This window comes from Chelonia mydas, chromosome 3 (assembly GCF_015237465.2).
Source record: "Chelonia mydas isolate rCheMyd1 chromosome 3, rCheMyd1.pri.v2, whole genome shotgun sequence".
In the NCBI taxonomy this organism is placed as follows: domain Eukaryota; kingdom Metazoa; phylum Chordata; order Testudines; family Cheloniidae; genus Chelonia; species Chelonia mydas.
The window spans coordinates 107,525,863-107,540,268 of record NC_057851.1 but is presented as its reverse complement, the minus strand read 5'-3'; the positions used below and the strand labels follow the sequence as shown (position 1 = coordinate 107,540,268).

Sequence of the window (14,406 nt, the reverse complement as noted above, 5' to 3'; positions counted from 1 at the left end):
AACAACTGGTTCTAGCGAACCGGTGGGAACCGGCTCCAGCTCACCACTGCCCTTATCCGCACCCGCACCCCCTGACCACCACCCCGAACTCCCCTGCCCTCTATCCAACCCCCCCTGCTCCCTGCCCCCTTACCACGCAGCATAGAGCACTGGTGGCTGGCGGCACTCCAGCTGCGCCACCCAGAGCACCGGGTCAGGCCGCGGATCTGCAACTAAGGCTGCAGGGAAGCGGGGACAGCAGGGGAGGGGCCAGGGGCTAGCCTCCCAGACCAAGAGCTCAGGGGCCAGGCAGGAGGTCCCTTGAGCCGGATGTGGCCTGCGGGCCATAGTTTGCCCACCTCTGCTGTATACTGTCAGTAACTAAGAAAGAGAGCTTGATCCTCTCCTATGCTACAATTTGTGCTGTGAATCAAGTAAAAAAAAATCAGTCTGCTAGTACATGCCAGAGCAGCAGCTAATTTAAGAAGATACAATATGTGCACATAAATCACATCATTTAGGCTTCTATCTCTGACCCCTGAGACAATGGGCCTGATTCTCACTTATATTAAGGCCACTCTACATCATGCTGGCAGAAGAGGCTGAAAGTGTGAACAAATGTCTGTCTAAAAGATATGCTGTAGCTCAAACTGAGGTTCTGGCTTGATGCAGAAATTTCTGAGTGAAGTTCTATGGCGTGTGTTATGAAGGAGGTCAGTTTAGATTATCATAGTAATAGGTTTGGGCATTTGACCAGTCCAAAAATAATTGGTCAACTGACCAGTCAAATATTGTCAAATAATGTCAAAAATGGTCATATTTTAAAGCACTAATTTAGCAGAACAGTAATAAAAAAAGAGTAAGACGTTATGGTCTTCAGTAGGCTTAGACTTAGATAATACATATGCCTAGTTACAAAAAAATAAGTCATTTAACTGAGTGATTTTTAACTCAGAAAAATGCAAAACACAATGAAATGAAGTTTTAAAAACTGAAATAATTGTTACTATCCTTTTTAGCGATGTTAGGTTAAAAGTGAACATTCTTCAAGACTGAAGTGTTACGAAAGAGAAAAATGAAATTAAACAGAAATAAAACAAACACGTAGCATCTATAAAGAGAAAAAGTCATTTTTAAATGCACTTAAGCTAGGTAGGCAACAGGCCAACTCCTTCAGGAGCTTAATGGCTGTGCATCCTTTCTCTTTGTGTAGGGGGAGTTCATTTCTGAGTTATTTTCTGTATATTTGTCTAGTCAATTTAGATTGTAAACTCTTTGAGGCAGGGACTGCGTCTTTTAACTTGTTTAATGTGCTTTGTAAACTGCCACATACATAGATAGTCTGGTGTACAATAAAGACATACATACATATGTTTGTTCTAGAAGATTCCAACCAATCAAGATGCTCAACTTTGAATTAGTTCACCTTTTTCACAACAGGTGGCATTAGCATGTGGTACAGTTAGTGATCAAGACATTAAGTAGACTTGCTAATAGATGGCACCATGATGTAACCAAAAAGGCAGGCTGCTCTCTACATCAGGGCATTCTTGCTGAAATATTTTACGGTTGTTAAATAATAGACGGTCAATTGACAATTGACCGGTCAATTTACTGGTTTGCCAAGCCTACATATCAGTGCCTTCTGGCCTTAAAGTCTATAAATCTATTAATAAAATGAACATGCATTTTAAGACATCTTTACACTATCAAAGTGGTATATGGTGGATGTAAATGAGAATCAGGTCCTGTGGATCTGCTTCTTATCTCAACAACACTGGATTTACATTGGCTTAATCTTTCCATTATAGCAGTTACACTTAGTTTATACTAGGGTGAGAGCTGAGGCATGTCCTATGCCTTCCATTTCCAATTTTAGATCTCAATATAATTAATGTAAATATTTTCTCTCACTCTTTATACATTTTCTCAGCAAAAATCTGTAACTAATTACATATTTGCTATTCTCTATCCTACCTAAAGTGGTCTCATCTGATAATGCTTGATGTGAGATATCAAAGGAAAAATGCTATTCTGGCTAAACTACAGCGATAATTCTGTTCACTTGAATTATTTTTTTTAATTGTGTGATAGCAACTCTTGTGAATTAGTGATTTTATTATGTAAGTTAAGTATTTTCAGTTTCCAAAGAAAAAGCGTCGTTTTCTTCAGAGGACCAAGGAGTAACCAAGAAGCATATTGTAAGGCTACCTCTTCAGAGACAATGACTTGAAATGCTGCCTTAGTGGATTTCACCTGAGGTAAATCTGCAGATGATAGCCCACCCCTAAAGAACTTGTACATGGGAAATCAAGGTAATATCTCTTTCCCTTACTGAGGCAACTAAGACTGCACTAGAAAATAAAAAGCTATTGTCACAGGTTGGATGTTGAAAAATTATATTTGATATACTAATTATATGTATCAAGAAACATGGAATTACTGAACATATAATTGGGTGATAAGTAATAGCCAACATGGATTTGTCAACAAATCATGCCAAACCAACCTAATTTCCTTTTTGACAGGGTTACTGGCCTAGTGGATGGGGGAAAGCTGTAGACAGGATATATTTTGATTTTATTTAAGCTTGTGACACAGTTTCACGTGATATTCTCATAAGCAAACTAGGGAAAGGTGATCTAGATGAAATTACTATAAAGAGGGTGCCCAACTGGTTCAAAGATCATATTAAAAGAATAGCTATCAATTGTTCTCTGTCATATTAGGAGGACATATCTAGTGCGGTCCTGCAGGAGTCCAGTACTATTCAATATTTTTATTAATGACTCAGATAATGGAGTGGAGAATATACTTATAACGTTTGTGGATGACCAAGCTGGGAGCGGTTGCCAGCAATTTGGAGGACAAGATTAAAATTCCAAATGACCTTGTTGAATTGGAGAAGTGGTACAAGATGAACTTCAACAAAGACAAGTGCAAAGTACTACACTGCAGAACAACTGGCTGGGTGGTCGTACACGTGAAAATGAGTTGGGGATTACAGTGAATCACAAATGAGAGTCAACAATGTAATACAGTTCCAAAAAAGAATAATACTCTCGGATGTATTAACAGAAATGTTGTATGTAAGACATGAGATGTAACTGTCTTGCTCTACTTGGCACTGGTGAGGCCTCAGGTGAAGTTCTGTGTCCACATCTGGGTGCCACACTTTAAGGAAAATGTGGACAAATTGTAGAGAACCCAAAGGAGAGTTACAAAAATGATAAAAGGTTTAGAAAACCTGACCTTATGAGGAAAGGTTAAATCTGGCTGTTTAGTCTTGAGAAAAGATGACACAGGGGGGATTTGATAACATTCTTCAAATATATTAAGGGCTGTTACAAAAAGGATGGTGATCAATTGTTCTCCTTGTCCAATGAAGGCTGGACAAGAAGTAATGGGCTTAATCTGCAGCAAGGGAGTGTGCCGCTGCACTCCATAACGTTTTATGGAAATATGCTTATGAGTGTGAACATAATGTAACTGTATAAACTTTATACAGAGTAAAACAGATTTATTTGGGATTTGGATCCCGTTGGGAATTGGGTGTCCGGGTTCTGGAGACAGGTGACCTGCTGAGCAGTTTTTGGTTAAAGTCTGCAGTTCTGGGGGCGTGGACGAGACATGGGTCTGTGTTGCAGCAGGCTAGCGTGTCCGGCTCAACAAGGCAGGGTTCTGGAGTCCCAGGCTGGCAGGAAAAATGGGCTCAGAGGTAATCTCAGCACATCAGGTGACAGTCCCAAGGGGTTTTCTGTGACCGAACCCGTCACAGGGAGCTTTAGGTTACATACCAGGAAAATCTTTCTAACTATAAGGATAGTTAAGCTCTGGAATAGTCTTCCAAGGGAGGTTGTGGAAGCCCTGTAATTTGGGATTTTTAAGAACAGGTTAGACAAATATCTGACAGCAACGGTTTATGTATACTTGGTCCTGCGGCAGCGCAGGGTGCTGGTCTAGATGACCTCTCGAGGTCCCTTCCAGCCCTTCATTTCTATGATTCTGTGATGTGAGAACTGTAAGTCTATGGCTAAAATAAAAACTATTGATCATCTAACATAACATTAAGTAAGGGAACTCAGAGAAACAAAGGACAGGAGAGTGACACAGGTGGCAAAGGATCCCTCGTTCTTTGCAAACTCTCACCTCAGACCTGACAAACTCACTGCACAAAACACATCTTATAGGATATTTTATCCACAGAGTAACACATAAGGTATCTACAGAAAGCTTGTAACTTGTCAAGATTCATAATCACTGCAAGATGTATGTATGGGTAATATTTAAGGAATAAGGTATTTATATTGAAAGTATGATTTATGGATTTAGAGTAGAAATTAGCTGCCAGGAAGTAATGTGTCTCAGGGATGACCCATTCTAGCAAGAAGGAGCTGTCATCCTTCCCTAGTCAGCTGGTGAGGTAACGCAAGGTTCTATTTCTACCCTTTCCACATCCCAGAACAGTCAACGAAAAACCATCAAAGACAATTACAAATGATCAAAACCATTTGGAGGTAAAAGGGAATATTATAACAGGCAAGAGATCACCCTGGCTATGAATAAGGCAAAAAGACTGTTTCAATATAACAGAATGTCTGGATCCTGGTTCTTGTGAAACCAGCCAGCGCTGCAACAGACTCAACCTTCGAGGGGGTGCGGGGGGGGGAGCCTACTTTATTACATAAGACAGGTAACGGTATTGATAAGTGTAGACCCAGATTCAAGTTTTAAAAATTTTGTTTTTATCTGTAACCGCTTGTTTCCACCATTTTCTCTCACTTCTAGTTAAATCTTTACTCTTTCTTAAAGAAATCTACTTTTATTTTATAAATGCTCACAAGTGCTGTGTGGTTTACAGGAATGGTCATGTCACAGGGTGCTTCTTCAACTCCCCAGCGAGCAGCAGTTTTGCCTGGCCTATTTTTGTGGTCTCTCAGTCAAAAACACACACATTATTTTTCTTTTCCACTATGTGCACCTTTAATCCTCTATTTCCAAACAGCACAGGACATAGCACAGATATACAGCAGGAGGAACCTTTCACATAGCTTCTCTCTTCCATCCAGCTCACCCTCTAAGCTCTCCCCTGCTTTCTGTTCCTCCCAATTATATATCCTCCAAGTTACTGAACCATTTGTCTCACTAGCACAGCAATTACCACCCAGTGTCAGTAATCCCCACCAGTAACAGGTTGATTGGTTCCAATTAAGCCCGAAGTCTTCTCTGTGCTACAACAACCTCAGTGACCAGGGTGCTACAACTAGCACTCTGTCATGGGTGCTTTAAGGTAAAACTAGTAAATAGGGATTCCCTGCACTCAAAAGTGCAGTGTATCTAGAATTTCTGTGAGTAGACAGTATCAGGGGCTCGATGTCACAGGAGAATGATTCAAAGGGACTTGGCTATTGGGGTGCGTCTATTACTACTAATCTGCAAGGCAAAGTTAGGGCTGGCATAGCCCACAGCAGAGTACTTGAGTAGCTAAAAGGCTGGAGCACCCAGGTGGTGTTAGGGAGCTGATACCCTACTACCATAAGAAGGACTCCTTCTCGCTGAAAGCAGGAGTTAATAAGGTGACTCCCAGTCCTGAGTACCCCAAGAATCATCACACGGAGATAGGTTAAAGATACCAATTTAAGATGGGACAAAGAGTTATCTAAATATTAGTTGGCCAGCTCCAACAGATAAAAAAACATTGTGTGGTAAATGCCAGTAATTGCATATGCAATAGAATCAAAGAAGAATTTCAAGAGCACCTTCCAATAGTGCACGAATTGATGTGACTAACATCTAATACACACAGTTTGTTCTTTTTCTCATCCTCTCTCCAGGGGCAAAATTGGGCATGCAGTGTAATTTGGGGGGGGGGGGGGGGTGAGGGGCAGGATTAAATGTACACACAATGTGTTTATATTAGAGAAGGCAAGGTCAAAGTGTGTCTTGCCCTTAGAGTGGACAGTGGTAAGGTGCATAATTATCCTTCTTTCCTCCATTATGCCCAAGGAGTGGATTTGTAAACCGCACTGTAGCATTCTGTATCACTGGAAGCTATCATCAGCTCTTAGGAAACTCCATGTCCTGAATCGCTGTAGTCCCGACAGAAGATGCTGATATGTACAACTGAGGCCAGATCATCATCCACCAGGATGGGAGAGAGTCTCTTAACCAACTGTAGATCATATAAAGCATTACTTGTGGATGCTACTATACATGAGAGCTTAGCATTAGTGAAGAATGCAGGAGTACTCCTTGTGAGTGTGTGTCTTCAAACAAATGAGACTGCAACATGGATGCAAACTCTTCAAAGTGCTTTCCTCTGACTACCAGCATCACTTCTGTCTTGCTTGGGTTCAGCTTCAACCAACTGTTCTTCATCCATGAGTTGATTTCATCCAAGCAATGGGCCATCTTAGTGCTAGTGGTATAACTATATGTGATATAGAATAAGTAGAGCTTTGTCTCATCTGCATATTGCTGGCACTTGAGTCTATGTTGTCTCACTATTTCAGCTAGTGTCTGCATGTAAATGTTGAACAGGACCAGAGAGAGAATGGTCCTTGAGGGACTCCAAATGTGAGAGTTCTAGTGGTGGAGGTACTGTGACCTCCACCACTAGATCCATTACTGCCAACTGGTCGGGGGGGGGGGGGGGGGGGGGCCGGCACGGCACATGAGATGCATAAGGTTTTATAAGGATTCCCTGGGTTGGATATACATAATAGTTCACCGAAGGTGCCATGAGACCCAGTAGTAGCCCAGAGGCTGACATAATCATTGGAAAACGTATGTATGAATAATATTTATGTAATTATGCACCTATACTGAACATTATGTTCTTAAGGTCTTGAAGTTAAGGCAGGTCACCAGGAGTGACATACCTTAGAAATATTCCCTTCAGACAGGAGGGAACAGATGTGAAATAAGAGATTGTGAAATCTACAAGATGAAACAGAGCAGGGAGTGTCCTGCTTATGAATAAAGATAAAAGATTGTGCTGGTATATGTTGGAGAGTAAGGAAACACACTGAATCCTTCACCTGGAACAAGATGACAGCATATTTGTCTCATGAAAGGAGAATTACAGCCAGGCCTGGCCGTAAAGCACTGAAAGGATTTTGCGTGAGCAATATTCTGCAAGAACATAACTGCCATAATGGTCCATCTTGCCCAGTATCATGTCTCTGACAGTAGCCAGTACCAGAGCTTCAGGGACAAAGTACAGAACAAGGCAATTTGGAGTGATCTGCCCTCTCTTCCATTCCCTGCTTCTGGTAGTCAGAGGTTTAGAGTTGCCCCAAGTATGCCCCTGACCATACTAGCTCATAGCCATTGAAGGACATATCTTCAGTATGCAGCACCCTTTGGTTTCAAGTAGTAATAACAACCCAAATACATGTTTCCGCCTTCAGCACCCCCACTATAAAAATTGTTCCAGCACCACTGTGCAAGTGTCCAGTGGGCCAGGTGCTGGACACTCCATGGAGACCCTCACAGGGCTTACAGCTTAGAGTGCGCCAACTGCTAACCCGTACAGAGACAATGAGGCCTGCGAGGCCTAGAGGGCAGTGCTTGTGTTGTCTGGGCCTGGTGGAACTGGGGAGCTGAACCATAGCAGGCACAGACAAGATTTCCTCACACTAAGTACAGGTGGCAGCTATGTGACTCATAGCCCTGTGTACCCCCAGGAAGTGTCACAGGTAGTTTTCCATTACTACATATTGGGTGCATCCCTTTAGGAAGGTCTTCAGCCCATTTTTCAGTGCTCTCTCATATGAGAGTCAGCCATCATCCATGCACAGCAAGAGTTTATCCATCAGTTCGTCTAAAGCTGGTTTTGTCCCATTCCCTGGCCTGAATCCTGATAGCGCCAGGACTAAAGACTAGGCATTCTATACTTAGATAATCAAAAAACAATCTACTGGAATTTATTTATCTTTGCAGAAATAAACACTTTCACACAGCAAGATTATTCCCTATAGTATGTGTGCTGCTGCTGCTTTAATCCTGCCTAGTCTAGTTTTAAGTGTCTCAAGAGATGAGGCTTAGTGTTTCTATTCAGTGCATAAATATTTCGAATGTTGTTTATACTTAACTACCGAAGTGCCTGATAACATGCAGCAAACATCTAGTCATTATGCATTGTCTTCCCCTTGTGTAAAAATAATACACATAAGTTTTCAATGCCAGATGGCTCTTGAAACTGATCTCCTTTATAACATCCCCCACTATGGATGGCATCCACAGTCAAATTCTTAAATCAGTCCACAGCATTGGGGTCCTTTTAGGTCCAAAAACTATGGCAGAAAACCCCGTTTCTGTTTGCAACTGGCCACAAGACTGTGTTCTTCACTATTAGAAAAAGAACTGGCCATAACAATCCACACATTTGGAACATATTGACACTCGTATCTAGGAATCAAGCCACAAATCTTAAAAAATCTCCAGTTGAAGCAGCCTGTCAATGTAGCAACACAGGGCACCATGAACATAACATTCCAGTGCTCTGCCTTCTGGTTTGAATACCCGTTCAAAGTAAATGTCCTAATATTCAAAGCTCCCCATGGGGCTGATCATAGCTAATGGAGAGATCCTGCTGTCTTCCTCTGTAATCATGACCTCCCTTAACAGCTACAACCCACTGGAACAATTAAACTGTCAACCAGTGTAGGATGCTCCTAATGGAAGAAGCAGAACTTTCATAGGAGCTAGACCTAAACTATGGAACTCAATCCTGCAAGAGAAAAGAACGGGCTTTGGAATAAACCACTTTCTGAACTAAATTCAATATTCATTTAGTCAATTAACACAAAAGCAAACAAAGACCCCTACAAACAAATCAACCCATTTCTCTGAAGGGGCCCACGGCGGCGGCGGGTCTCTTACTCTTTGGCGGGGGCGCTGATGATGGGAAAAAAGAAAGAGAGGTTTTTATTTATATTTTTAAATATTTGAGAGGTACCCAGATACTATGGTGATGGGAGCCATATGTATCTAAGTAGAAGTTTCCAGATGACATCATCATCGTTAGGACAAAATATTTGAACCGGGCTGTTTTGAAAAACAGATATTTTGTTTGAAAAAATATATATTTCAATTTGTTTCCGTTTTGGACAGTCTACAATAGAAACTTTAAATGAAAAATATTCCTTGCTGGTTGTGCAAAATTTGTTTTCATTGGGTTTTGGTTTTCAATTTTTTTACCACCAATTTTAGTTGGTCAGCTTAGTGCCAGAGTGACGTATTTTCATTTTCAAAATGTGTCGACTTTGAAAACTAACAGAAATTCCAAGGAAAACTCAGAAAAAATGACAAAAAACCCCGAACAACTGCAGAAAATAAACTGAACAAAAATGTTGTTTACATTTCTGAGCTTTCTTTTTTCAAACCAGTTCTAACAGCTTCAAAGAGAACAACATTCACAAATGATGCCCTAATGCCAAGTACCCTGCAGCCACAAAGGTCCACAGGAACAGCCAAAGGCCACGGGGAGAGGGGAGGGGCGTGTGAGAGAGAAGGAACCTTCTGATTCCTGAGTCCGACACGGACACCAGCGCCCCATATTGCGGCGGTCACGGGGCGAGGGAAGGGCGGAGAAGCTAGAACTAGGCTGGTGACACTCAGGCATTAGGACAGGGAGCCTCGTGCAACTTTGAGCCAAGCGCAATACAAACCCCACTCGTGGAAACTTGGACGATTTCTGTACAAAGTAATTAAACCTCGGGGGGGGGGGGAGGGGGAGGAAGCAGCAAGTGGAGTGGAGTGGAGGGGGGGGTGATAAAACCTGGATTTGTGCTGGAAATGGCCCAACTTGATTATCATACACATTGTAAGGAGAGTGGTCACTTTAGATAAGCTATTACCAGCAGGAGAGTGGGGTGGGGGGAGGTATTTTTTCATGCTTTGTGTGTATAAAAAGATCTTCTACACTTTCCACAGTATGCATCCGATGAAGTGAGCTGTAGCTCACGAAAGCTTATGCTCAAATAAATTGGTTAGTCTCTAAGGTGCCACAAGTCCTCCTTTTCTTTTTACAGACTAACACGGCTGTTACTCTGAAACCAGAGAGACAGAGATCTCCGGGGTAGGGGGGAGGCGCGTCCACTGGCTCGGTGCAGACACTGTTTGTGCCTTCGGCGGGTGGGGGGAGACAAAACAACTTCCCCAACCAGAGCCAGCTGGAGCTGGTCCATTTCCTAATGTTGCCAAGCGAGTGACCCACCCCCACCGCAAGGACCCGGCCAGGGCTCCCCGCGCCACTGGGTGCTGGGGGACGGGCTGCTGCGCCCCTGGCTCTAGGGAGGAGGCTGGCTGGGGGGGAGGGGGGACGCTGGCTGGGGCATCCCCGAAGGGCAGGGGGTGCCCGCCGGCGAGGGCTGCATGCGGGCGGCCTCTGGGCGAGGAGCCGGCGGCGGCGGCGGGTCTCTTACTCTTTGGCGGGGGCGCTGATGTGCGCAGAGTTGTTGCGAGTGAGCAGCTCCTTCTTCTTGCTTTGCTTGGAGGCCATGATGGCGCCGCCGACCCCGGCCCGCTGCTGCAGCCCGGCCGCGCTTCAGCCGCCGGGGGCCGCGTCCGCTCCGCGTTGCTAAGAGACGCGGAGCCGCGAGGCAGCGGAGCGAGCCCGGGAGAGCGGGGCTGGGCGCCCCGGCACGCCGGGGCAGGGGGGTGTCAGGGGAAGTAGAAGAGACAGAGGGTAAATCACTAGTGGAGGGGGGTAAAATCGGGGGGACACTGAGGGGTAAAATCCAGGGGGCGGGAGGAGGGGACCGAGGGCCTTCGTGGGGGTGGGGGGTTCATGAAGGAGCCGCAGCGGGGTTTCCCCTTTGTCCTGGAGGAAAGGTGTGTAATTGTCACAAAGGCAAGGAGTAAGGAGAGAGGGAGGGCAGGCAGGGGAGAGACACCATGTAGTTTGTTAGGTGGGAACATCGCTGCTCAGCTTGAAACATAATTAGGGAGGAGGAGATGTAAGCCAAAAGGGGGGCAGAGGGAGGTAGGGTGAAAGCAAGAGTAATCTAAGATCTAAGAGTAATCTAAGATGGGGGCTCAACTAGACATCTCAGGGCCAGGCAGCTGCAAAGGTGGCAAAAAGCTCCCTCACCCTGCACTCAGCACAGCTGGGCAAGACCAAAACTCTGCCTCATGTGTTTAGGCATAAGCCATCTGTGGTTCATTCTGTGCTGTTTGGAACAATAATGATCTCCCATCACTCTCTGAGAGGATTCAGAGTAGCAGCCGTGTTAGTCTGTATCCGCAAAAAGAAAAGGAGGACTTGTGGCACCTTAGAGACTAACAAATTTATTTGAGCATAAGCTTTCGTCCGAAAGCTTATGCTCAAATAAATTTGTTAGTCTCTAAGGTGCCACAAGTCCTCCTTCTCTGAGAGGAATTGCACATGATGCTTACCAAATCCAAATCAGTTCAGTCAGAGAAGTTGAACACAGATGCTAGCTAGAGAGTTGATCTGCGAGTGTCCTTCCCAACCCTAAAGGGTTAAACACTTTCAGCTGTGATTTTGGTGTTTATAATACTATTCTGCCAGTGTAATTATTTTCAGAGAAGCAAAGAAAAAAAGAGTTGTCTGCCTACTATGGAACCAACAAAAAACTGCAGAGGGAGCTGCTAACTCAAAGCACAGGAGTCCTATGGCCAAGCATCCCTCATCTTTATTAGAAAGTTAGGTCATGTTGAATACAACCTTGACAAGTCATTTTAACTAGCGTGATGCTGAACATGACTTAACTTCTCTTGTCTATGGTGACTATGTTTAACATTGCGTCAAAACTCAACACTTTGCTAAGATCAGTCAAAACAGTTACAGCCCAATTCTTCAAGAGAAACAATATGGATCCCTTGGAAGGATTTGGCCCAAACTGTTTTTGCTAATCTCAACTGAATACTCTCTGCTGAGGGAGCTAGCCACATATACATGTGAAATCAGTAAATCTCATCTTTTTGGAAGATTGGTGATTCAAAAAAAGTTTGCTTACTTTTAATAAGTGTCTCTTTTAAAAATTATGTAACTTCATAATGGAGAGACAAGGTGGGTGAGATAATATCTTTTATTGGACCAACTTTTGTTGTCTCTCCCACCAACAGAAATTGATCCAATAAAAGATATCACTTCACCCACCTTGTTTCTCTAATATCCTGGGACCGCATGGCTATGCCTACACTGCATATAACTTCATAATAGCTTTCAAGAAAATTAGGTTTTCTTCGTGAGAAAAGGCATGTCAAATTTCATTTAAAATAAAAGGAATATATTTTAGAGTCTATTGTTAGCACTTTACCCTTCCCATCAGCATTCATTTGTTTGTAACCCTTCGGTCAGGTGGAGTTGGGAGCAACAAGGGCCGGGTTCAGCATCTAGGTGTTTCCATTTGACAATACAACACAGAACCGGCTCAAATCCCAAAATTACACACCACCCCAGCTACCTCTAAGAGGCAATACTTCCCCTCTCACAAGCACTGAGTCTGTGTATGGAAAAGAAAACTTTTTTAAAAAGGGGAAGGGAACCAGGCATTAAATTGGAAAAACACCACAAGCATGATTCGAAAACATATGACCATGAGCAAAACACCCACCCCAGAGGTAGTGGGTAGTGTCCTTTTGATCAGTCTCTCATCTCGTGGTGTGAAAGTCTGAGAAACAAATGTCCCTTTAACATATGACTCCCCTCTCCCTCCACCGCACCCCATTCACTGTTGTTGTCCTTGGGCAGCAATGACCCAGAGTTCAGAGGTGCACTTGCATGAGTTCACCGCCCACCCTGGGGGCGGGGAGGAATCCAGCAATGTTTCAGCTGCTGCTGCCCAGCTTTTCACTTTGTCTCATTGCCTTTGTAGCTGTTAGAACTTGTAGCTGTTAGATCTGCCAGAAGGTCCAACATTGCTCACTCCTCCACTGGCTGCTCCACCAGCAGCTTTGCTGTCACTCATTCTGCCATCGGCTGCTCCGCCGTCATTCACTCTGCCACTGCCCTCTCTACTGCAGCTTTGGGGATGTCTTGAGGTCCTATCACTTAACACAGGTCTCAGTGATTTCAGCTGTTAGGTGGGGAGCCTCACTCTTTCACCAAAGAAACTGTCCCATAGCAAGTCTAATGATTAGAGCTCATTATTGGTTATTTCAGCTCTAGTGATCTATAACAAAAGACTCTCAATTTAGTCTTAATCAGCTCTCTTGTTACACAGTAGAGGGAGAAAAAGGAAGAGAAGAATCAAATAATATCTATGACCCTTAGATAGAACCACAGCCACAAAAGAAAGATAGCTATCTCCACTAGCCTTTGGCACCCCTACCCCCTGTTTAATGAGCACAGTTCAGTTGAGGGTGAACCCCATAATCAGGGCATGCCAAGCACAGTTCTCCCCTTGATTCACACAAGGATAACACTTTATTATCCCTGAACCCAATCATAAAGTGACTTGCAATCCAACACCAGCCAAAAAATGATCATTTGGGTAAAGCAGCTCCATTATGCTCTGCACCAAGGCACAGTGGGTATGTCTATGCAAACCAGATCAGTTCCTGAAGTCTTCTCCCCCCAGCTCATCACTAGATATCAGAGGAGAGCTCATTCAGACCCTGCTTACACACTATTAGAAATAATAGTGTTATGGGTATGAGTTGAGCTTTGTAAAACACGTATGTTTGGCCAAATCCTGCTTGCCTTCACTCCGTTCCTCACAGCTGCCAGAGTTAGTTTAGTCAAGCCAGTGATTCAGTGCACCCAGAATTTTTATAGGTGACCTACAAAGGGAAAAAATTGGATTTCCACTCCTTACTTTTTTATGATGAATAATGAAATACCTGTTAGGGGTTCTCTTACATTATTTAATTGCTTTCTTCCTGTCCCTCCCCTCCCCCCCAATAGAAATTCAAGTCTCATACAATCTATTTTCCCCCAAAAAGACTTCTTGTAGATTTATGACATCCAAGATAATTAGCAAAAGAAATCTGATTGCCCTAGGAATTTATGTTGACTGCCAAGCTCCTCCCATGTAAGACCTCAATCCAGCAAAGGCATACATGCTTAGTTTTGCACATTGTCAGTAGTCTCATTGACATGAAAAGATATGCCTTTGTGGAATTGGGACCTACGTGCTTTTCTTAGAGCTAATCATTTGATTGGGAAGGAAAAGCTCCTATTATACATGTGAGTCATTCAACCAGATGTGTAGTGCATGGAGGAGAGGGGTGGAAGGAGTTATGCAATTCAAGAACAGCATAGTCTACAGATTCTTTGGACAGGGCCCATGGTTGCTTTCATCCTTGCAGTGTTTGAAACCATGGGAACTATAGTCCTTATGGCATCATTCACAGTCCTGAAATCTATGGAAGCAGATCTAAGAAATCCTCCAGATGGCTAGGGTTGCGAAAGTATGGTTAGAGATTGATATGAGGGAATGGATATGTATGCTA

General features: G+C 43.6%; 1 protein-coding gene across 1 annotated transcript in view; it reads right to left on the bottom strand.

The window, feature by feature from the left end:
• ADGB (androglobin) overlaps window positions 1-10,591 on the bottom strand; it is a 231,390-nt gene extending 220,799 nt beyond the window's left edge. The window contains exon 1 of the mRNA XM_043543090.1: window positions 10,410-10,591. Within this exon, the coding sequence (XP_043399025.1) occupies window positions 10,410-10,486 (77 nt within the window). The 5' untranslated portion in view covers window positions 10,487-10,591. The remainder of the gene's footprint in view (window positions 1-10,409) is intronic.
• Window positions 10,592-14,406: the final 3,815 nt, after the last annotated feature.